Source organism: Maylandia zebra, linkage group LG5 (assembly GCF_041146795.1).
Source record: "Maylandia zebra isolate NMK-2024a linkage group LG5, Mzebra_GT3a, whole genome shotgun sequence".
Taxonomy (NCBI): Eukaryota; Metazoa; Chordata; class Actinopteri; order Cichliformes; family Cichlidae; genus Maylandia; species Maylandia zebra.
The window spans coordinates 28,179,711-28,204,681 of NC_135171.1; the positions used below are offsets into that span (position 1 = coordinate 28,179,711).

General features: G+C 39.4%; 1 protein-coding gene across 10 annotated transcripts in view; it reads left to right on the top strand.

The window, feature by feature from the left end:
• The window catches only part of slmapa (sarcolemma associated protein a), an 87,001-nt gene extending 62,533 nt beyond the window's left edge, over positions 1 to 24,468 (top strand). For 3 of the 10 annotated variants that reach the window (XM_004548805.6, XM_076884177.1, XM_004548812.6), the window contains 14 exons: positions 489 to 638; positions 2,313 to 2,378; positions 5,557 to 5,616; positions 5,760 to 5,831; positions 6,101 to 6,181; positions 6,584 to 6,643; positions 7,433 to 7,558; positions 7,791 to 7,865; positions 7,960 to 8,060; positions 9,713 to 9,917; positions 10,012 to 10,129; positions 12,817 to 12,988; positions 13,876 to 14,010; positions 22,259 to 24,468. In XM_004548805.6, coding sequence (XP_004548862.1) covers positions 489 to 638; positions 2,313 to 2,378; positions 5,557 to 5,616; positions 5,760 to 5,831; positions 6,101 to 6,181; positions 6,584 to 6,643; positions 7,433 to 7,558; positions 7,791 to 7,865; positions 7,960 to 8,060; positions 9,713 to 9,917; positions 10,012 to 10,129; positions 12,817 to 12,988; positions 13,876 to 14,010; positions 22,259 to 22,354 — 1,517 coding nt within the window. In that variant the 3' untranslated portion in view covers positions 22,355 to 24,468. Of the gene's footprint in view, positions 1 to 488; positions 639 to 2,312; positions 2,379 to 5,556; positions 5,617 to 5,759; positions 5,832 to 6,100; positions 6,182 to 6,583; positions 6,644 to 7,432; positions 7,559 to 7,790; positions 7,866 to 7,959; positions 8,061 to 9,712; positions 9,918 to 10,011; positions 10,130 to 12,816; positions 12,989 to 13,875; positions 14,011 to 15,761; positions 15,850 to 20,417; positions 20,437 to 22,258 lie in introns of those variants that run through there. The other 7 variants (XM_004548809.5, XM_004548811.5, XM_004548806.4 and 4 more) reach the window with 6 other exon arrangements.
• Positions 24,469 to 24,971: the final 503 nt, after the last annotated feature.

The window sequence follows — 24,971 nt, forward strand, 5'->3', positions numbered from 1 at the left end:
TTTAATGATTGTTCAGGGGTACATCTTTTCCTTAGGGATTAATAAAGTATTCTGATTCTGATTCTAAAGTCTTTTGAAGCCAAAGTGTTTCATGTGACCTTCAGTTTCAGCTCTGTGTGAAGCCCGTAGGATTTGTACAAGGCTTCATGTCCTTTAAATAGCTCGATGGTCGGTATATCCACTGGTGATAGTGATGGAAGTTTTTTTTCTGGGGCTTTTTGGATAATCTGGGCTGTTTCTCTGGTTTCCAAACTGTCCACTGCTTTGTTTTTCTTCCTGTGGGGGGAAAAGTAGCCTTGGTCACTGATTGACTTCTGGTCATTGAATGCCTGACACTCTGAACATGAATGCTGCGGGTGACTGCCTCACTGCACACCTCGCCACAGTAATCACCTTATGACGGAACCCGCCATCATTTAGACTCTGTGCTCAACATTTCTGGTGACATTTCGACAAAATCGTCTATATCTGATCTGGTCACATGACAGATGTCGTCACTGTCCCCCACGGACCAGTAGAGGAGCTTGTCGAGGACAGAGATTCCACACAGCAGATACGCGAGAGCCAGGAGGAAGACGATGATGAGGAGGATACAGACACCGATGATGGTGCAGTTGGGGAAGATGAAGATGCTGATGGTAGTTTAATTATCATAATAATAAACTATTTAATTTATATCTAGGCTTGTTTTTTAAAAAGGTTTTCCTTCACAGAATTAACAAAACAAAATGCTATTGTAATACAAATAATTAGAAAAGCATTTAGGGAATAATTTGCTCTTGATATTATTTGGGGGGGGGGGGTTCCCCAGGTTTTTAGATTTTTATTTTTTTTATTTTTTTATTTATTTTTTTTAACATTGATCTTTATTTTAGGATACAGACAAACACTTTCTAATTTAAAAATGCATTTTATTTTTTTAATCACTCCTTTAAACCCTCTTAGTGAGGAACTAGTTTTACCTAGTAATTTATGAGTGCAGAGTGACCTTAATCCCGTTCAAATCTGCCATCTCTAATTACTCCAACCAGGAGATCATGTGCTTGGTTTGGTTTCTGTCCTCTGGCAGGATTCAGGATTCAACTGAACACTGCCTTCTGGGCCAGTCGATCAATGCTTTTTCTGTTCATGGGTTTGCATACTGTGTAATGACACAATATCTCCTAAATTGGTGCCCACAGTGGTCCAAAATGTGTTGGATTTTTTCCCCTTTCCGTTTCTTTTTTTAATGAAGTGGGTTAAGATCACAGACACTATCCAAGTTTTTGTTTTTTGTTTTTTTTAAACAACAGCCAGTTAAACATTCCTGCCACATCATATTACGCATGACTATCCTCCAGTTTTCTTGAAATAACCTATTTCAGATGGTGATACTTTACTTAAAATGAGCCTCATATTTTGCACATTTAAATGATAACTTGTTTGATCCGAGCCTTGAATTCAGTTTTTGTGATTTGTTAGAATTTTGGGAGTTAAACTGTATCATCTTTTTGATTTCACTTTGTTTTGGTAAAGTCTCTACTTAGATGCAAAAATGAGGTGGAATTATTATTATCATTATTATTATTTCTTCAAAGTTCGAGCGGACTTGTGAAAACTGTTGGGCTGGTTAACTCGTTATTTCTTGTGCGTGATGTTGAAATGAAAACTTGCTGGGAGGCTTTGTTTCCTGTCTGCTGTTTGCTTGTCCACATCTTGTCTGATGTGGTATCTGTCCAGAACCTTTGTGTTATAACTTTCTGTCTGAAGAGACCAATTTTGGCTTTAATTTCAGCTCCATCCTTTTATTGTGCATCTATCTGTCCTCATAGTTCTCTGTAAATCGTTCTTTCATGCATTCTACCTGCTTCTACCTGTTTGTCCGTCATGATTTCTGTCTTTGGTTCTACCTGTCTGGTCTAAAACCGGGTTGGGTCTGGAGAGCCAATTCTCCACTGGATCCTGTTCCAGATTTGTCGATCCTTAAGGACAATGTTTTGTGATTCTGCTTATCTAATCCAGAACATTAAGTTTTATGGTCTGCTCTTCAGTGTGCTTATATTGGCTACACGGGCACAAGCACGTAGGATGCAGTAAACCCACTTGTCTTGCAGTTCAATATAATATTGCAATAAAACCAGTTTAGAATCAGGACAAATTTAAAAAAAAAAAAATCAAAATCCAGAAATTCAAAAAAATTGTATCGATCTGCGTTAAATCCATGGTTCAATTTACCCTGGCATTGATAAGCAGAATCAATAAAATCGAAAAGAAATACCGGGCTCTGCTCTGATAGTCTTAATAGTAATGTCAGTTCTCTGTGTTTCTATCAGACAACTGTCATGTTAACAACAGCGGAGGAGACTCGACTAGAAACCAACAATTAATTGACTGTCCGCGTGAGTACAAGCATCCATTTCTGCTGTACACCGAAACACTTTTTCCTCATTATTTCCTTTACTTTCTTCCCACGGAGGCCAAACAATGCCAGGAGAAGCCAAATGAAACTGTCAGAGCGCTTAAGTCATAAAATGAAAAGCACAACATTTAAGTTATACTTAGGCAATTTTTATTTTGTTTTCCTCAGAATTATAAGATCTGGACACTAACATTTAATAACTAAAAATTTCTTCCACTAAATTCCAATAATACCATAATATCCCACTTTGTAATGATTTTAAAAATTCTAAATTTCGAGATGTGATGTAATGAAATCTACATTTTTCTTACTCATTCTTCACATGCCTTAACACATCATCGCATCCTTGGATTTTCCTGGTTTAAAGTTGTTTCTGTTCTTGCTCATTCTTCTTTACTTAACTAGTGAACTGTGATTAAATCTTTTGGATGAAGATTGTTTTTCTTTAATTGGATGTTTCTTCAGAGCAGTTTTATTTTGTGTGAAACAGGCTGGTAAAGAGTATTCTGAGAAAACTGCAAGTGTTCTTTTCATAAAGATGGGCTAAGCAGCATAAACTTTTTAAGGTTGAGTAGTATTAAGTGTAGTATTTAAACCTTAAGCAGCCAAACTATTTTATGCAGATATAATTGTTTAATGGCTATGTTTGTGTTTTCATGGTTTCAATCAAATGTTCTTTGCTGCTGTGGGTCTTTTAGTTTGTTCACTGCAAAATATCATGTAGTACAAAGTAAAGAATAAAAATAAAGTATGATTTTAAAACAACACAAGAAACAAAACAACATCGATTTCTAGCACAATTTTCTATTATCCTTGCCACACCAAAGGATGATCTCTTAAAGAAAAGTTGTAGATAAGGTTGGGCGATATGTAAAATTTTTCCAGTCCAATAACCGATGATAGGCGATATATTCATGCAGGTGACTTTTTTTTTATTGGCGGAGCAATGTGATTATGCACAGACTGATTTGCGTGTTTAGAATTTATACGTTTTGTTTGGAGGGAATATTCTACCTTCTTTTCACTGCGGCCACAGTGATGCGGACGCTGCACCGGTCCATCGTGGTGAAGAGAGTGTAAAAGCGAAGCTCTCAATTTACTGGTCGATCTACGTCCCTATCCTCACCTATGGCCACGAGCTGTGGGTAGTGACCGAAAGAACGAGAGCGCGGATACAAGCGGCGGAAATGAGCTCCCTCCGAAGGGTGGCTGGTCTCTCCCTTAGAGATAGGGTGAGAAGTTCAGCCATCCGGGAGGGGCTCAGAGTAGAGCCGCTGCTCCTCCACATTGAAAGGAGCCAGCTGAGGTGGTTCGGGCATCTAACAAGAATACCTTCTGGGTGAGGTGTTCCGGGCATGTCCCACTGGGAGGAGGCCCCGGGGCAGACCCAGGACACGCTGGAGAGATTATATCTCTCGGCTGGCCTGGGAACGCCTTGGTGTTCCCCCGGATAGGCTAGAGGAGGTGGCTGGGGAGAGGGAAGTCTGGGCTTCTCTGCTTAGGCTACTGCCCCCACGACCCGGCCCCGGATAAAGAAGAAGATGGATGGTTTTTTTCTGATGAAAAAAAAACAGTCTATACTACTCTGCAAGAGCGACATCTTGTTTTTCTGTCAGCAGCAGCACATGAAATTTACCTCACTGCAGCTGGTACAGACATGAATGAGCTCTCTTTGTGATTATTCCTAAAATCACAGCACAGCTGTTGTTTTTGACTGTTGTGAATGAAGAGAGCAAATATGTGTTATTGGGAAGATTAAGTTAAAGTGTTAATACCATTTGTCAGATCATTTGAGCAGGCTTTAGCTGAAAAATTGTGAAACTAGAGGTTCATCATGAGGAACCAGGACCCACCTAAGCCTTAATTTCAGTTTTATTTTTCATGGTTCTGTGAGAATAATTAGATTACATTTGGAGCCTGGTGATGTTTCACTGACCAAATGTTCCTGCATATTGAACTCTTTCTTCCTCTTTTTTTAAAAAAAGCCCACACATATATATTGTTTGCTTTGATTTCCTTATGGCATCTTTTATTCTTCTTCTCCTGGAGCAGTGTTTTTTCCTGCATGCTGCTTTTATGACTTTTCACTAACGTGAAACAGATTTTTTTTTGCTCCCTTCTATTTTTTTCCCCCCTCGTCTTCCTTCTCTTCTAGTTTCTTCAATTCACATAACTTTGGAAATTTTACCTTTTTACACATTGACCATGTCTTCACTCATACCAGAAACAGATTGAGTAGCAAGTGTGTGAAAACATTTGAGGAAACATCATCCACTGTGGAATTTTTATTGCTGCTGTACCTTGTCGGTTGATTACATTTACTGTCAGCTGTCAGCCACATTCTGGTGTGGTTTATAATGCACAGATGGAGATTAGGACTTTAGATCAGTGGTTCTTAACCTGGGTTCGATCGAACCCTAGGGGTTCGGTGAGTCAGTCTCAGGGGTTCGGCAGAGCCTCCACCGTGACATGCACCGCTCATTTTGTGCACCAATAAAAAACATATCTATGTCTTGAATTTGAAAAAAATCATATTTTATTTTTCACTAAAGAGGGGTTCAGTGAATGCGCATATGAAACTGGTGGGGTTCGGTACCGCCAACAAGGTTAAGAACCACTGCTTTAGATGAAGCTTTAGTTTTAAGGTCATTTGGAATTGATTGAAGTGAGCTGTGTTAATTTTGTAGTTTAATTTCACATTTATTGTGTGAACAGCTAATAACAGCTGGTAAGCGTAGTTTGGCTTTTTCAAGGGTCTCGATTGCATTAAGTATTTATTTTTTATTAACTTTATTTCCACATTTGAATTCAGTTAGTTTTTGCTGTACAAAAATGTCATTGGATTTATCATACTGAATGTAAGGATACATAAGTGAGATGTCACTGCAGTAGTGATTAATTACTTCAAGCTGTCAGCTGGTTCAGTGTTTTACACGTTTTTTCCTGTCGTCTGATAATTGTGTTAAAATGATTCATCTCTGATTCAGCTGTTCAGTTTGAGAAGTTTGAAATAAAACATTACTTTTTCTGAATTTGTATACTAACACTTTTACTAACCAACTGCTAATCCAGCTGATAATGGTGGCAGTCAGATTTTATTTTCTGACTTTTTTAAACTGATTCCTTCTGGTTTTCTGTTTTTTTTTTTCTCTCTGCAGCTGTCATAGAGCTAAAGAAGACCGTCAGTGATTCACTCCACAAACTGGCCAACTTTGATGGTAAGTTAATAACTCAGTTTCTTTTGGATTTCTTTTGTTTTTTGAGTCCTGATATAGATTCATCCATGAACAAAAGCAAGCTAAATGGATTGCTGTTTTTTAAAACCTGAACTGAAATTTTCACCCTGATGTTTCTGTTGAAGTGATGGACGCCCACTTACAGAACAACCAGACGGCGGGAGATGACATCCTGACCAGCCCTGATCGACTCAAAGGTAGAGAACACACCAGAGTTAGAAATTAGGTTTTATGATATTGTTTTATTTTTTTTAAATGTTCAGTTTTAATGATCCCAAAATTACATTTGATTTAAGTAGAAGTATAAATCTACCTGAACACTGTGCATGTGTTCCAGCTGATTAAAGTAATTTATTGGTTTTGAATTTGATGGCACGAGTAAATGTTGACTGTCAAGTGATTACACTGTAGTTTTTTAGTTAGTCCTGGCTGATGTGCATGTTTGTTTTCGTGTGTACGTCCACAGGGAATCAGATGGATGCCAAAGAGTCAGACATGTCCGACACTCTGAGTCCCAGCAAAGACCGCAGCAGTGACGACACGTCAGGTCAGTGAAAACACCCATACATTCTTGCTCATCGGTTTAAGTCTAATTTTGGCAATTCCAAAATTTGTCTTGTGTTTTCTCAGTTTTACTGGAAAGGTTTTTCTTTTCCACCTAATTTCGAATAGCGTTGACATCTGTTTAAAGTTTAGCTGCTCTGTCTCACACTGTCTGCTCTTCAATCTTTAATTAATCATAGAGTAGCTTTACAAATTACTGAGAATGTTTAGATTTTTTCCTGAGGGTCATAAATGAGTTGCCTGAAAGAGATTTGTGTTATGTATCTTTTAAAATCGCTTGTTCTCTCTAGCAGTTTATTATGTCAGTATCTGATTCGCCTTGAAACTGCTGGAGTATAGATCCTAAAGCAGCCACAGGAGTTTTACGCGTTTTTGTGTGTTTCAGATGGAAACATGAACGACCAAGAGCTGAATGAACCCCAGAACAGAGTAGCTCTGCTCAAAGGTAACTGTGGCCGTGCACCTGTGATCATAAACCCCAAAACACCGGGCCGCCCAGTTTGATTATTGTATTTAACTGACCATTAGGAAGATGTTCAGCTGTGCTGGTCCCTGAAGGGCCTGGTGTTTTTTCCATTTTAGAGTTTGTGTCTACAGACTGTATAAAAGGCGGATGAAGCGAAGCCTGAAGTGCCTTAAACTCTCACCCCTGCTAATGGCCAGCAGGGGGTGCCTTTGGGTGCAATAAGAAGTCTAGGTGTATTAAATATGAGTGGGGGAAAAAGGCCTCATTGCCATGACCTGTGACCTCAGTAAACTATTTCCTGCAGTTTGTGGTCTCAGGCGATATTTTAAATAAGCGCATTTTTTAAAGCTGGGATTGCATTTACTTATGTCTAATATACACATGTAAATCTGAATAACTGAACCAGGACGTCATAGCAACTTCATCCGTCTTTTCAATAAAATATCTACTAGCTACTATCTAGTCAGCTGGACACCCCCCACCGCCCCCACCCACTACACTCCTGACTGACTGAATAAAATAGTCCAGTCAGTTATGTTCAGTAAGTTGATATCCACACTGCCACCGTGTGCTCAGTCATTTATTCATATATGTATTTATTGAACAGTGAAGAAGTTAAGTCTGGAAAGTTCCTGTTTTTTGAATAAAAATACAGATAATTTGTAGACCCTGACTTTGTCATTGAATAATAATAATAATAATAATAATAATAATAATAATAATAATAATAAATAATGTACTTAACATTTTGTATGTGTCTGTGGTTAGATGAGCTACATCGGGCCGGTCTAGAGCCTGGAGACACGGAGCAGGTCATCCACCATCTCCACAGAGAGCTTCTGGAGGCCCAAGAATTAGCCAACACCGGCAAGCAGAAATGTCTAGAGCTACAAGGTAACAGTGTTCTCACAATGCTGTGGATTATATTTTATAATTAGAATTTTAATTATAATTAATAGCTCGCAAACTTTGTTTGAATTAAAGTTTACCTCATACATTTTTACTACAGTATTGTTGAGTTTGTGAGATTACAGTTCTTGCCCTGCATCGCTTCAATTATACGTTGCATGAAAATATAAAAGAACAGTGGTATAAACATAATGACTGTGTGACTCTTGGTGTGCAGCTCTGTTGGAGGAGGAGAGGAGGAGTAACTCTCAGCTGACTGAGGAGTCGACCAAACAGATCCAGTTCTTGCAGAGTGAGTGAATACAGAGAAAAATATGTACTATAGATTTGTATCAATAAGTATTTAGCTGCCACATCTCACTTCCTATGTGCTTGTGTGTTTTTAGCTCAGCTTGGGAAGCTTCAGGCTGACATGGAGGCACTGAGGGAGCAGAGGGAGAGCACCATCTGTAGCACCAGAGAGGAGCTTTACTCTGCCCAGGAGGAGGTACCTCTTCACCTACTGTTGCTTCCAGTTCTTCATCATAACTCTTCCTTACTTCTCTTCCATTCTGTCTTGAAACCTCTCTTGGCTAATGTGTAACATGTCAGACTCTTCATGGACTCCAGGGTTTGAGTGGGTCATTAATAACCCTTTAAAAGTTGAAATTGCTAATAACAGCTTAAAAAAAAACTAACTAAAAAAACTGAACTAAAACTAATAAAAGGGAAAATTTTAATTAACTGAAATAAGACAACAAACTGAAACAACATTGTGTGCAATTAAAAATATTCAGGGAATGTCTTTGGGTTTACTCAGTCTGGTTACATTTTTTTAACACACAAGTCCTCAGGAGGTTTTAGTGCATCTTACTAGGGGTGCAACGATACACAAAATTCCCTGTTCAGTTCAATACTTTGGTGTCACACTCCGATACAAATTTTTTTTAAATTTGTCATTTATTGAAATTATAAATATATATTTTAACTCAAAAGTACAGTTTTTAAATTTAATGCTGAAACAACAAAATAATTAAAAAAAAATCTATCTGATTGAGGAATCACTCATCTTTGGAAAAGAGAGTTTATTACAGAGAAATGGCTCTTTCCAAAATAAAAGCTATACTATACTCTTCTTCCGGGGTATATTCTCAGCAGCATATTAAACATATCAGGTCCCCATAAGGAGAATCATGTGCTAACGGCTGTCTAAATGACTCGGGTAAAGTTTGTAGCATGCGTGCTTGTTGTTTTTGTCTGCTTCCAATTTGCACTAGGATGATGTTGGTGTAAATGTGCAGTCATATTCGTTGTGTTCCCACTAGTGCTGTCAGTGTTAATCTCGTTAAAATGACATTAACGCCATAACGCGGCAAATCTCCGTTAACAAGTTACCGCAGATCGCCCCGTGCATGGGGCTGGACGGCGTCAACATGTTAACAAGCTAACTGCGCTAACGCACTAGTTCCCACCAATGTAATTGAGCATTGCGTGGCACATCCAACATACTGTTTTACTTTTGTCCATGACTCGCTTACCATCAGGGTCATGCTTCACATGAAGACCAAAATAGTTCCAAACGCCAAATCTGAATGAGGGTGGGGGAGGTTCAATTTGCCATGTTGCAACGAGCTTAATTTTTGTCTTGCTAGCTTGTGCTGCGCTCAGTGGATCTGCGCTCGACAGTGCAGCCTAGGCAGAGTAGTCGAACGCAGATCCACTGAGCGCTCAACACAGACAGCATCGTCAGAAGGAAAGTTGATAAAAGAAATAAAAAATTTGTATTGTTCAATATCGATACAAGTATCGTTGCACCCCTACATCTTACATCTTGCCTGTGGAAATATTTTTAAAAATATTTTCTTTTGAAATCATTGTAATAATAACAAACATTGAAACTAATAAAAATGAAATTGTAACTAGACATTCTTGTTTTAAAAATGACAAATAGTAAACAATGTGACATTGTTCGCTCATAGTCCTTTCTAAGTTTATAAAAAACATTATAAGGATTTGTTTGTTTGTTTAAATGAGTCAGGAACCCTGGAGTCTCTGTCACTCATTCTTCGTTATGCAAAAAGCCTCCCTGTTTGTCAGTTTGCACCAAATTGTAGTCTCATGAGAAAGTGACCGAACCACCGATTGTGTTTTTGCTCTCAGATTCTTGTCCTGCGACACGCTATGGAGGCGGCCACGGCGGAGCGGGAGCGTGAGATCACTGTCCTGCAGGCAGACCTGGTCAGTGTGCGCTCCGAGCTAGAGCACTGGAGGAACACAGCCGCCAAATACGAGGAGGAGATCGCCCGGCTGCAGGAGGCCTTCACGCAGCAGGAACAGCAGCAGACTGCTGCCAGCGAGCTGCAGGGTGAGCACTGCCTGCATGTTTGTCTGAGGCTGTCTGTTCATGTCTTTGAATCACTACTAATCATAACTGTGCATCCTCTGTCTCGCTGCCACAGTGGAGTGCACTGCATTGCACCAGCGGTGTACGTGTTTGCAGCAGGACTGTGATGGCCTGAGAGCTGAGAGGAAAACACTCACAGAAAAACTGCACCGCCTGGAGGCTGAGCTGAGCAGGTACACACACATTGCTTTAAATTTTTTTATCTGAATCCACTGTTTTATTTTATTTATTTTACTATACTGCAGTGCTGTCAGAATTATACAAGATCACATTTAATTATTTGTCAAAAAAAGATCCACACAGCTATAAACCATTTTGAATATAGCGTTACTAAATAAACACCACTTTGAAACTTATATTCTCTTAACTGGATCTCAAGCTGAGAGTCTCGAAACCTGGAACATATCAAACTTTGTTAGGTGGACGTTAAAGTCTTTTGACAGGCGTGATCGAGTTGATGAATTCTGGCCCAGGACGGCTCTCGGGAGCAGTGCCAAGTCGACAGATCAGGTTCAGAGTTTGGATTCAGCATTAAAGGGCAGGCTGAGGGCGAGACTGACAGAAGGAAACATGGTGTCCAGCTGATTCAGGCAGAGAAAGACGAGGAGATGACAGCTGACTGACAGCTCACTGAGACTATCTGCCAGATTTGTTCTCCACTGAGAGAAAACACTGCTGCATGTTCTCACCACAACCACGTCCTCAGCAGGATTTTATCTGTGCTTCAGCTACATTTTTTTTTTTTACTAGTTTACAATAAACTGTACACATCTTTTGACTTTCTACAAAGAGATGAATGCACTTTGGACATGGACGATTCTTATCCGGCATATTGACAGCTGAGGTAAACAGTGAACTGACAGCCTACCCAGATAGCAAAAACCTCCAAGCTGGATCCAGTTCGGAGTCACTTTGCTGTCTGAGTACACTCACTACAGATGAAAGGTGGTCAGAGCTTTTGAGGTAATTCAAAGGATAAAAAAATAGGATACTGCAAGATAGTTACACACCCATCTGTTTTGTATTTCCTGGTTTATTACTGTTGTTGATATTATTCAAAAAAGTTCAGGTCGAATGTACAAAAAACGTTTTCTTGTAAACAAACAGTAAACATCCATTATGGGCTAATCTAATATAAATGTTTTTTGATCTTTTGACTGAATGAATCACATTATTCCTACAACAGCCACCTCAGCAGGAATGATCCGGTTGATTTGGGAGGAGTAAGCAAACAATTTGAACTGACTGAAATCTATGGACAACTAGCTTTGAAATCTTACACACTGTAACTTTAAAGTTTAAAAAGGAATTTATTTAGATTTATTTAGTTGTTATGGAAGATAAATGACCTGTAGAGTCAGAACCATGTTTTGTACCAGCCTGTAAACAGGTTTATTTCTGCTCTAAAGTTGGAAATCCCTTTTGGAACCAGCCTCAAGTGGCTGTTAGAGGAACTGCAGTATTTGGGACTACTTTGTTGGCTTACTTTTTTATTAAGGTCTAGTGTAGTTATGTTTGTAATTGCAAGCTCGACATATATTTTAACTACAGTTGCACTCAGAAGTAATCAAGCATTTTTTTCTCCTGTGTTTTAAAGTTATCAAATCCCAGGAGAAGACTGAAAACCACTTTAAAGAGATCTCACTAATGAGAGTTGTCAGCATTTCCAAAGTTTGATTTTGCTGTTTGTGGATCAATTTCTGCATTTGAACTCTTTCTGATGACATTTAGGGAAACAAGTCAGAGTGTTTTTTAATGTTGTGACATTTTGTTGCAGCATTTACATAAACAAGCTAAATACAGAAATCACTGTTTACAGTACCAGTCGAAGGATTTGATCCACATGTTGGACAGAAGGTTTTCAAAACTATAAACACATGTATAAACTCCATGTTCCAGTTTATGTTGCATGTAGCTCTATAAGCAGAAAATTATATTGGAGAGCTACGTCAAAAGGAATTTACCAGTATAAATTCCAGTAAAATGTTCTATCAGATCAAAATCTTCGCTGTCAATAAAAGAATTCCCGTCAGCACATAATTTTCCATATCATAATGCATTTGTAAGATGGATGAGGTCAGTCAGTGCCGAGACACACTGAGGACTTGGCCAAAAACATACCCCTAGTCTATTTTTGATGGATGGTGCACCAAGCTGCATAGTGCAGATAAGCAGGACAGGAAGCCAGACACAGAGAAAGCATACAGTTTGGTCATTTGTATGAACCAGGCACTCATCTGTTTACCAGCAGTGATGGTGAACACATGACTATTGAGAAGACACGACTATTTGTTAACATTAAGTCTCACTCTTCATAATAAAAAAGGGAAATGCAATGTTTGTGCCTTTTTTTGCTAAAATTATTTTTAAAAATGTTGTACATCATGTGTAAGGTATCCCAGTTACACACAATGATTTATATATTTTTTGTTTTATAATGGCGTCTGGACAGAGTACAAAGTAATCTCTCTCAGTATTCCTACAGAGGTGCACTTTTTTTACTACCATTGGATCTACATGATACTAATAAAATCACAGCTTTAATTGTGACCACAGAAGCCCCGCAAAGGGTGTTTAAATCATTTGTCTATAAGACACAGCCAATTATGGGGGGAAAAAAGCTGGTCTAAATAGAGAGAAGCTAAAACAGCTTGTTTCAGACCGGATAAATTGAGGGCCTGCGCCAAGGCAAGTATAAATGACTCCAGAGTACAGTAAAAAAAAAAAAAAGGAGCCTGAAATGAGTCTCATAAGTCTTCAATAAGGTCACAGCATCGCAAATCCTTCGAGAGTTTCTAACATTGTTGAGAAACGTAGTGGAGTGATTACTGAGTCGAGGTGTGATTTGGTGTGTTTGCAGCACCAGGGAGAAGAGTCTGGTCCTCAGCAGCAGTCTGGAGTCTCTGGAGAAGAGGGAGGAGGTTTTGCAGGACAAACTGGGTTCTCTGGAGAATCAGCACCTGCAGGACGCGAGCAGGCTAAAGAGCCAGCTGGACCAGGCCCAGGCCCACACACACACACTGCAGAAAGAGGTACGCACACAGAATGGGATTTAAGAAAAATAAAAATAAAACACAGAAAACGCCAGGTGAGAAACAACAGAACAAATGGAAGAGATGAAAAATAAAAGTTGGAAATGGATCAATGAGTCTTTTGATAAATCCAGAGAGACTTAAGTCAGCATGAGTGAAGGTGGTTGAGCAGATGCCTAAGGCAGATGTGAATAAAGAGAGGAAACCACACTGGGGTTCTCAGAGAAATAAAATAAAATGTACCAAAATCTCCACAGTGGGGGAAATGCATACAAGCAGCAGCCTGAATGAATTTTTGAGCTCTTTTATTTAAACCCCCCAAAAAGGTTTCAGCTAAAAAGAACTTTAAGATAGACAAACAGCTACACAAGCAAGCTGCAGTCAGTATCTGTTCAGTGGAGCACATCAAGTGACATTAATTGACAAGTTGGTGATTTATTGATTATATGTTTGCTTTGGGTAATTGAAAGTTGTAAAAAATGAAGGAAAAACATCAATCTCGGCATTACCAAAATGCATTAGCAAAATGATAATAACTCAGCAGGTCAATAGTGTTTGTCAGATAGTTGTATAAAAAGTCCAGTGTTTGTCGACTGAGTTATTGGTAACAGCAGCTAGTGAGCTTTTGTAAATGTGGCACTTGGTGGATTCTCCATCAGTTTTAAAGGGGCCTGTTATTCTTTTCTGGCAGTTTTTTTTCTATTCTTGGATCTGTATGATGTCACAAGGAGAAAGGGATATCCCAAAGAGGTTAACTTTACCTGGAAGTGAACCCTTTATGCAAATGGACATAGAAATGACAGTGGTCATAGAAATAACAGTGGCCTGTGTGTGTGTGTGTCTGTGTGTGTCTGTCTGTCTGTCTGTCTGTCTGTCTGTCTCTGCAGTATGAAGACACACAGTCCCAGCTATCTGATCTCCGTCAGCGTTATGAGAGAACAGAGCAGGAGAAGCTGAACATCCACCAGGAGCTGGAGCAGTGCAGGAGCAGCCTCAAGCTGCTGCAGGACAAGTCCAGCTCTGTGAGTGCCCACACCAACACTCTTTGTTCCTTTATGATAAAAAACACAGACTTGTGCTTGGACTGTTTTTTTGTAATCTATGTTTGCTCAGCTTTAAGTTTTACCATAATTTATTTTTGCTTTAAGGTTGCTTTTTATGCAGGTGAAGCTGCATTTTTATCCTGACCTGTGAGAAATGTCACACAGCGTTAGTGTTGTCTAATGGCCAATAACATCTTTGTTGAAAGTAGAAATGCTCATAATGCCAAATAATAACTGGTGAGGTAACAAAATAACATTTAAATTGTGATTTTTAACTGAATTCATGCAGCTCTGTGAACACATTCAAAGCAGTTGTTTTTTTTGTTTTGTTTTTTTAAACTGACTCCTCTAGCCAAGGTGACATGTGACCTCACCGTCTCTCCTGGTTTATATCCTGTTCTGATAAATAAGCTGATGGATAAAAACTCTTGGAAACATTAATCAGAAAATCAGTGAGGCGGAGCAGCCTACTCTGTACCCCCACCCCCCTTCTTTTCTTCCTTTCCTCCTCCCTCAGCTCTTAAAACACGATATATCTAAAGGCCAATTTCTCTTCATTACAACCTTGTAATTTTGCCTCTTTAGGTTTTTTGGTAATAATAATGTTGCAATATCTGAGATCTGGGAACACGAAGGCCACACTAGAAAGTCTCATTGTTTCTGTTTTTTTATTTTATGTATTTTTTGATACAAAGTCTACAATTGATATCTATTATAAAAAAATAAAAAAATAAATCCACCATTGCTGTATGTTAAGTGAACTGATTCTCTCCTGTCCCACTTTTCTTTCATGGTCTTCTCCAATTCTCATTATCCTCACAGTGCATCGTCTTTGGGTGTTGCATGGACTAAACTGCTAGTGGTCTGTAGCTGATACAGTGTGGATAATGGAATGTGACGATTGGTTTGGAAGGTCTTCCACTACTTTTTGCTGGACCTTGCCATCCTAAATTAGGTTAACTATTGATCTAATGATGCTTATAAACTGGGTTGTAACATAATTGGGGGCTTGTCCAAGACCAGTTTAATTCTTTTGTGGAGACTAAAATGCAGGATGAGTGAAGTTTCATTTGAGATATCTCCAGATAGAAATCATTTTTTATTCAACTAGGCAGATTAAAACAAAACTCCAGATTTGATTGATTTATTTGGAAGGAAAGATGAATGGCACTGATGTGAGCTAAAAGTGTTTTTGGAAATGTCCATCAGGGTTACAAAAGATTTTCTAGACAAAAGTATTTGTATCTCATTTCACTGTGTTCCCAGATCTCATTAACCACTGTTTGCATTAATTAGCACTGATAGCAATGGAGCAAATAAGAACCTGATTATAAAAAAACTAGAGTTACCCTCTCTTCACTCAGTGCATTTCTGTTAGGCTTCTTTGTATGAACCGGTGTCCGTCGTGCTGTAAAGATCAGATTGAAACCAGCTGACAGACGGCAGCTGGAGGAGATCTGTTCCTGCTGCAGAAAAGTGTTGCTGTTTTAAAAGAGCCTGGTGACGGATGGCTGCTCCTCCGTGGCGATTGTGAATGTGGCTGCTGAATGTGTAGAAATGTTGGTGCTGCTTTGTAGAAAACGGCTGATTGGATACAAACCCAAACCCCCTCTCTCCCTTTCTTCCCTCCCCCCTCGCTGTAGCTGCTCCATCCTCCATGTTGGTTTTGGTTGATTTGCTGGCTGATTTCTTCTTATCCACTCTCCCCCTCCAACCCCTCTCCCTTTTAGCCATCCATATTGCAGCCTGTCCAAGCCATATTCATGGGCCTTGTCCTGGCTCTGCTCTACTGGTGTTTCGGCCAGTTGTGGTAGAAAGGTACACACCGACATGACATCAGTCTATCTCTCTGCCGTCCTGTCTGTCTGTCTGTCTCTGATGCGTCTATCTGTTTGTCATCACTGGAAGGTGTCAGAGGCGAAAGGGTCGTTCTGATCTGTGATGAATTCAGGGTCATGAGTTTCAGCTGGAAAACTGACGTGCTGAAATGGAAAAGAAATCTCCCTCTGAGCTCAACACAGGTTTCCGCCGTGAGAGCTGATTATTTTTGAAAATAAGAACTACAGGCATTGCTGTTGAAAGTGAAAGCTCCTGTAAACGTGTCCAACACATAAATATATTATTACAATTCTTTAAGTCTAATAGAGAAGCATTGCATGACTCATGATTTTCTTATACTGGGCCTTAATGCAGAACCTAAGTGTGAATCCTGCTGTTTTAGCTCCGCCCACTTTAATTCAATTGTTTTTTGTTTGGCAGCCCCTCATAAACAAAAAGTTGGAACACTTTCTGTACCTGATATGAGGCAAATTTGTAGGTCAGTCTCTCCTTCCAAACAAGCTACCAGAAGTGCATTCCCTTTTTTTCCCCATATGTCCACACTTTTTTTTTAATGGTCATAAATTCAGTCACAAATTAACCTAAATAAGGAGGGAATGTAAGCGTAAGGAGCAGGTTATTACTGGCAAGCATCCAAATATTCCTAAACTACATCTTTCACCATTTGAATGCTAACAGCTCAGGATGATGATGTGTTGCGGTGCAGGGTGATGATACATAAAGGTAACCCAGCTGTTGAACTCTGAATTCTGATCACCAGATCGCTCTCTTCACCTCCTAAACTTCCATTTAAGACTAAGGATCATCTTAGCCATCATCATCATCATCATCATCATCACGGCGTCTGGTCCCTCGTCTTCTGATATGAGAACCACTAACTGCATGGCTGTCAGTCTGCCTGTTCGTCTGCCAGTCAGTCTCACTTCTGCTTCTGTTCTGCTGCAGCTAACATTAACACGCTCTTGGGGCTCCCTCCACCCACAGACCCTCCATTTAAAGGGAGCCTTGTACATATGCTTCATGCTCTTCACAGCAGCGGTGTTTGACCTATCGTAGCAGGGAAAAAAACGGGTAGACAAGGCTTCTTATTGTAGACTTGACATAAAAGAGGCACCTAGCTTCCAGGTCTTTAAATACAGTATGGAAGTGCAATAAACCTGTACTCTTTCTAATGACCAGCAGGGGGAGACTCCTTTGGCTGTAAAGGGATGCCCGGGTGTCTAGAAGAAATCACCCTTCAGCTCACTTGATCTACCTCAGTAAACACATTATTAAATGGAACACCATGTTTATTTTATAAATGATGGTACAATTGGAGTCAAAAGGGTGTTATAAAACAGGGCGTGTCTACTCTGTAACTGACATGTGAGCTTGCAGTGCCCCTCAGTTTTTCCATCACACCAACCCTCGCTCGACGCGTGTAGGTTCGACACAAAGTGACTCCTTAAATCTGTTCATCTGGACGTTGTGTTTTCAGAGTGAGAAATATTTTTTCACTAAATCGGAGGATTTCTTCACTCTCTGTTAACTGTAGCTTTACCCAACCTTATAAACAGTACATTTGGATAATGACCAAAACTAGCACCACTGACTAACAACCAGCTGCGAGTTCAGTTAATTGATCAATGGCCATGAGTGCCATTCTGAATGGTACTCCAGCTGTGGTTGGAGTGGCTGCAATCACTTTTTTTAGATCACCAAAAAATGTCCTCTTTTCCCACCACTCAAACCTCAGCGTTCCTCCCTGTCCCGGATGTGCACATCCTCATTGAAAGAGTGGCCATTGGACTGTAGGTATAAATAGACTGTAGAGTCCTGGCCTGATGAAGTAGCTCTTCTGTGTTGTCCCATCTGCTTAGCCAGAGGTTGTTTGGTTTTCCCGATGTATAAAATCACGACAGTCTATAGATGGTATATAGCACTTTTCCACTCTGAGCACTCAAAGCGCTTCGCACAACTTGCCTCATTCATGCAAGCACCTTTTTTTTTATATATGTTTTTCTATGTAAGTGCTCTCTATTTAACGTTCACACACATTCATACTCTTAGCAACTTGAGGTAGTATGTTGCCCAAGGTTATTTGGAATGCAGACTATAAAAGCTAGGGATCAAACCACAACCTTCCGATTAGCAGATGACTTAAAGCTACAGCCACCGTCTGTGTACACTATATTACTGTGTTTGTGGCGGGGGAAACACATCCTTGTGGTTGACTGATCTTTAGTGTAGTGTGTTTTGAGGTTTGAAAGCCACAGAAACGCTGCGTTTTAATGAAATGCTTCTTAGCGGTTTTGATACAGCTGACATATAAGGAGTCATTAAAGGTTTTTACTGAAGCAATGATACTAGATTCAGTCATTATGGAAATTTACTGTTACTGGTTAGTTTAAGGTTGGGAAAATCAGCTGAGACTGAAAGTCACTTGGATGAGTGACAAAATGGTTCTCCCAATGAAAATGCAACGTCCAGATAAGCTGATTCAACTTTACTGTAATTTTCTTACAATGATGATCGAGCATGGATTGAAACAAAGCAAAGAACTGCAGAAAAAATAGACTTTAAAAAAACAAACAAAAACAAAACATAGGTGGCATCCATCTTTTAGATACAGTCTGTGATGGCACTGAGATCTTTAATTAAGCTGCTGCAACATCAGGACTCACCAAGTTGGACACAGCCATTTATTTATTTATTTTATTTTGTTATTTACATGCTCAAAGTGATCTCAGAAAGGTATGTCATGTAAGATCAAAACAAATGATTTCTGAGAGAATTGAAACAAGGTATGTGGCTGTAGTGACTTTATTTTTCTGGAAAAAATGCATAAATAAATCAATCTGCCGATAATCCACCCGTCTCCAAATCCACTGACTAGATGAGAGGAATGTAAACAGCCTGGCTGAAATCGAAGGCACCGTAGGCCTCCAGGGTGTTTAGATGTGTATGATGGATGCAAATTTTGTGTCACCGCTGTACATCTATGCACACTGTACTACTTCAAAGCTTTGCCTACTTTGATAGTTTAATGATCAGGCAAGAAACCATGACCATCCTGGTAATGTCAGTCAGCAACCTAAATTGAAAATCCCAAAAAACACAGTGGAAAAAAAAAAAAGAATCCCAAATTATTATTTTATTTATGTATTTTTTGCATTTAAAAACAAAACAAAAAGAAAGCTTTCATTTTGGTGGGAAAATGTATACAGTACAGTGGGACCGGTGATCTCTGCTCTAGTCTTTAGACTCCATTGCGTGCTAACAGCTGCACCAGGAAGCGTGCGCTTACCTGATTTTCACACAAAAAGGAGTGACGTATTATTGGCTGTGCTGCAGGAGTATGGCTCGTCACAATATTACACAGATCGGTTTTTAACCTAAGCAAAGTTCAGTTGTCAAACTTATTAAAATGAATGAATTACTGTGAGGAGCAGTAACTAGAGCCACGACTAGAGGAACAATAAGTTTCTGTGTTTACCAATCCAGCTGCTGTACACAGCACTGGTGTGAAACACCCGTCACATGCACCTGCGGCTGATATCCTCGTGTCGGTGTTGTTCCCACATCATCATAATAAATGTTGTCCCAGGTTCAACATTGCAAGTGACCAATCACATTGTTGTGACATCATACTTTTGCGACTTTGGGAAAAACCGCCTTAAAAAAAAATCGACTTGACTAGCAAGACACCGCCTGATCCAGCAATTTGAATTCTTTGCATTTCAGGATACGGTTCTTTGATAAACGGTAAGCATTATACATGTTGTCCTTGCAACACTGGAATTCCATAAATGAATGAATGGCTTGGCTTGCAAAAGTATGACGTCACAACAATGTGACTGGTCACTTGCAATGTTGAACCTGGAACAATATTTATTATGATGATGTGGGAACAACACCGACACGAGGATATCAGATCATCCGTTTTCTTACTGCAGCTTTACTTCATCATATATGAAAACGTGGCTGTCCCACACTGAAAGCAGCACCTGAACGCCTCCTGTGTAAACAGACTGCTGAACCGCTCACTCCTGACCGTTCACAGTTAGCAGTGTGTTAAAATTTTAAGTTAAGAAGAAGCGAAATGACAGAAATGAAGGGAAAAAAGTTAATCACAGCGTTTTAATGTTTATGTTCAGCCCAGTAATCTTAAATAAATTACAGTGATCCTCCTTTTGATTTGTCACTTTATCTCTCCCCGACCCGAAGAATTCAACAACATTTCAGTTTTATTTTAATTCAAAGAAAAGTCTGTGAGAAATGTAGATGAGCTTAATTCATCTGTGGAAACTTCTAAAGGTCGCCCTTCTGTTTATTTGCACTCTGTTCCCCTTTAAAGAGGCGTGCTCTGACCATCGCATCTTAAAGGCTAACCCTCTCCTTCCACCTGCCTCATTCAGTCACTCTCCTCTTCCTCTCCGTTAGGTTTTCGGTGCTTTATTTTAGCTTTCTTTAATTACATGTTGCTGTTCTCTCATGTTTCTTTTTGCAGGGTTTGTTTTTAATTTCATTTATTAATCTTTTTTCTTCTTCTGTGTTCTTGCATCCAGCTGCTGCTTAACTTCAGTTATTTTCATCTGTTACTGGTTTGTTTTTTTTATTGTCTCTTTTTCTGCAGCCATTCTTACTTTCTTTATTTCTGAAGCATCCATCATCACGTCCATCGTGTTTGTGTTGTGTTTGCTGCTTGTTTGTTTATTCGGGAACGTCTGACCAGTATGCCCAGTTGTTGTTTGCTTTGAGGGGAAAATGTTCTGTAACTTTTCTGTTGTTCTGCTCAGGTAACCTAATTTATTTTGCTGCTTTTTGTTTTTGTTTTTTTTAAATTTATGTTTTTTATTTAATTATTTTTTTACTTGTTTTCTCCACCTGTCCTGAAGTCCCAAAAGATGATATTGATTAAATTTGTTTCCTTTTATCGTTCATACACAAACCAGCAGAGAACTCGAGTAAAACTCGATTGTCCTTGGCAGGGATTTAAAAACTGTTTTGAATTTGAAGCAACACACACTTGGGCCTTAATTACATATTTGGTGCATAAAAGGGAAGTTGCGTTAAGCCCCTATTGGACGTAATCAATGAGGAAATTGTACTTGGCATGTTGACTTGCTTGAGTTAAAACCTTTGTTGTTTCTCACCAAAAATAAAGGATGAATCCTAAAATACCTGAAGGTTATTTGGCTACTGTAAAAATTATTCGTTTTTCTAGATACCTAATAACCTGATTGTAGTTGAAAAGGCCTTTTTTCCCCTTAGAGCTTTTCTTTGACCACAAGTTCAAAGAGCAGCATTTATAAGGACCTTGCAGTGCTGAACTGGCAGCTTTAGTCCCAACGGGCATCCCGTCTTCACATTGAGCTGCTGTCTCAAACTAGTGATGCTTCCTTTAAAAAATCTGCTGCTGTCAGAGGTCACTGTTTTAATTCAAATCTACAAAATTAGACTCAAGGCTTCTCCCTTAAACTAGCAATGTTTTATAGTGAATAGGACTTTTATTGTTTCAGATTGATTAGACAAAAGGTTCCTTTCATTTTTCACCTCTTATTTTGAAACAAACTTTACTATAAAAAGATATTTTTAACTGGTTTTAGTTGTCTTGGAACTACATGAATAAATGAGTGTACATGTTTACACTAGTTTTGATTCCACAGACTGCAAATAAAAGATGGACGCACCCATCGTGATGTCACCCATTGTTCTGTGGGCAATCCATTGATAAAATACTGAATTTGATTAGCCATATTATTCAGATCATGACATTACAAATATTCTGAAGGGGAAGAAGTTTAGCTGACCCTTTTGAGCAGCCTGGGTTTGAAGGCCGTCTGCTCTCTTCCCACTTGTGTGTCAAAAATCTTCCCTGTCCAATCAAATAAAGGCCAAAAAAAGGCCAAAAAATAATGTTAAAAGCTAAGAAACGGCATAAATGTATTTGAGAGGTCCAGTTCAGCCACCTGTTTCTGCGCTGTTGGTCAAAGCAGCCACAGCCTTGAAAATCTCAGCCTCAGTTATTTGAAAAATCCTGTGTAGTTGTCAGAAGCAGCAAACTATCAGAGGTCAAACCTATGTTTTTGCAGCGGGCGCTATAAAAGTTACATTTTTACATTTTAATTGGAGCCAGCCTCAGGTGGACATTTTTGTCACTTACATGCAGTTTGACTGATTCATTTACGTTGTTCTCGTTAAATAACCTTTTTTTTCCTCAATCAGATGAATTTTTGCACGAGAAAAAGAAATGAAATATCATCTTTTGGACTGAAGTGGCTTCTCTTCTTTTGTCTTTGCCTCTGTCCACTTTTACTCGTAATGTTCAAACTAACTTTATTTATTCACGCGTTTCTTCGTCTGTTTTTGTCTCGTGTGTGTTTTTTCGTTCATCTCTCTCCAACAGAGCGGCTGGAGCCCCTGGATGCCGGTCGTCGCAGTGATGGTCGCCGTGACGGCCGCCGTCCTCTACCCCAACCTCTCCAAGAGCAGCTCCACCTAGGACACAAAACACAAGCGAACACACACACGGAGCGCCGTGAGGAGAGCGTCACTGCTTTACTTGTATAAAGTCTAATTGTACATAATTGTAGAGGGATATAAAGGTTGTGGTTTCTACAGAGGACTCAGAAGCTTCTTGGATTATTTTGTTTTGGGTTTTTGTTGTTGTTTTTCCTGCGGCGGGGAGTTTTGTTGTTTTTATTCTCCGCTCTCTCAGCTCTGGTGGGGGGCTCCTTTTTTTTTTTTCTTTTTTTTTTCTTTCCCCCCCCTTTCCCCATTTTTTTTTGTCTCTCTGCTGATTTCCAGGTAACAAAACGTTCTCCAGCAGGTGGAGCTTCCACATACACACAAAAACCTGCTTAATGCTAACCCGGCGCTTTCCAGCAGCTTCGAACGTCACTGACAGGTAAATCTGTCTGTTTCACCTTTACCTCTGAGGACAGAGTTTCTGAAGAAGAGATGGCTTTTCTTTTACACAGCTCCACATTCAGCTTAAATTTACTTGCTAAATTCTTCAAACCAGCTCGTTGTGTTAGAGCAGATCTAGAGGAGGAGCCACTTTTTCTTGATCCCAGTTTACAGACGTCAGCTGTAATTCACCCAGGGGATGTACCCATCTTCGATTTATACTAATAAATACTTTTTGAATCTCCTTCAGGACACAAAATAACCACACATTTCATTTTAGTTTTCCCTGATAAAATGCCCAAAACAGATGAAACAAGAATTTAAGGCACTTCCTTGATAGCAGCTGTTTCCAAACAGTAACTAAAGGTTAGAAGTGTAGTTAAACCACAGCAGAGGTTTATTTTAGGGCAAGGTTGTAGTACTTGAATGGGCACACCAGTAAAGTGGCCCACGGTGCTGCGACATCCCTCAGCTCCACCGATTGCTACAGTTACTACAATTAAAATGATAAAAACAGAAACGTTCTCTGGTTTCCTGCTAACATCTCAGTTTCACTAGAGTTAGAGTAATTCGAATGCTTTGGGCTTTAAGATCTGTTTTTGGTCAGATAGACGTTCGTTCAGTGACTTCAGGTGTTCTGCCTTAAATGTGAGTTCATGTGACCGTGCATCACATCGGGCTTGAGCAGGTCTGAGTTTATAGACTCGGGGTGATCCTGGCTCTAAGAGCACAAACGAAGCACAAATGATGACGAAGTGCACCATGTCATCGTGATTAACCCGAGGCTGCTGGGAAGCTCTCGCGCTGAAGCAATTTCAGGAAGCTCTGCCCTGTTCTGCTTTCAGTCGGCCATGTTGGATGTCTAACTTGGCGTTTTCTCTGGGGTTATTTTCATTTGTTTCTGTTTGGGGAAATTCTGGGGTCTGAGTTGAAACTTGAAGCCAAATTATTGAAATAAAATCTGATTTATTTTGTGTTGGGTTTACTTTTTTCTTTCTCCATGTTGGGGGCACAGAGAAAAGGGGTCAAAGTGCCTCTGATGTAACTAACACCACACTTTGTGTATGTGTGCAGACACACACACACACACCTCCCCTGATATATACACACACACACTTGGTTTGACAGTCAGAGGTTGCTTTTTCCAGGGCTTTCAGCTTAATCACAGCTCTTTAAATGTCTGAGAATTTCCCAGAATTCAGATTAACCGACTATACAACACCCGAAGAGCAAAGTTTAAAAGGAGGAACAAGAAAATTTGTAAAAAATGTTTAACGGGCCAAATATCAAAATCTATTCATTTTTTTAATGACACACAAGACGTCAGACCTCTGATGAAATATTTTGAGAGACATTGAATCATTTCAAAGTGTGTGTGTGTTGGTAGACAGGGATGTGTGTGTGTGGGTTCACAGTCTGGACTCTTGAGCAGCGTTCGTCATCGTTCGTGTACTCCGTTTCGTCTCCGTGTTTAAAAAGAACTAAAATAAGACAATGAACAAATACTCCTGATGTGTAAAGAGAAAAAACACTACAGAACAGAGAGAGAATTGTAAGATAAAATGTTATCGACTGATGTGCTACTAGACTTATTTTGTTAAAACTGTTTAGAGATATGAGAGGGAGCTATGTAGAGAATATGATGAGGATGTATTGAATATGCAGAGCGATGTTTGGATTAAAGTTGTAGCAAGCTGACCCACCAAACCTGCTTCCTGTGTCTTTATTCACAAACACTCAGAGATTAACTCATTTTGGGTCAATATAAATACTTCAGAAGGTTGAAACTATCCTGTTTTTTCCCCATCTGGCTTCTGCATGCTGTTATTTTGAAATGGCAACAGCAGGAAGGACATTAAAGGGATTTTTACTGTAACTGCTCACAAGATTTAAAACTCTGCATCGTGTAGAGATGGTGTGCACTTTGTGGTTCTGAATTAAATGCAAATAAGACACTTTAAATATTAATGTTTCCAGATTCTTGAAGACTGTTGTGTTAAAGAAAACATAATTCTCTTTAATCCATTTTTACTAGATTAAAACACTGCAAGAAGAAAGGTAAAGATCAGTATGAATGCCTTCATATCTGAAAAATCTCTAGATTGGAGCATTATATTAAACTGATTTGTGAATTTGAATGATTTTGTAGTGCACAAACAACTCCAAAGTACAAGAAAATGTTTATAAAATATGTAGTTTGATCGATACAG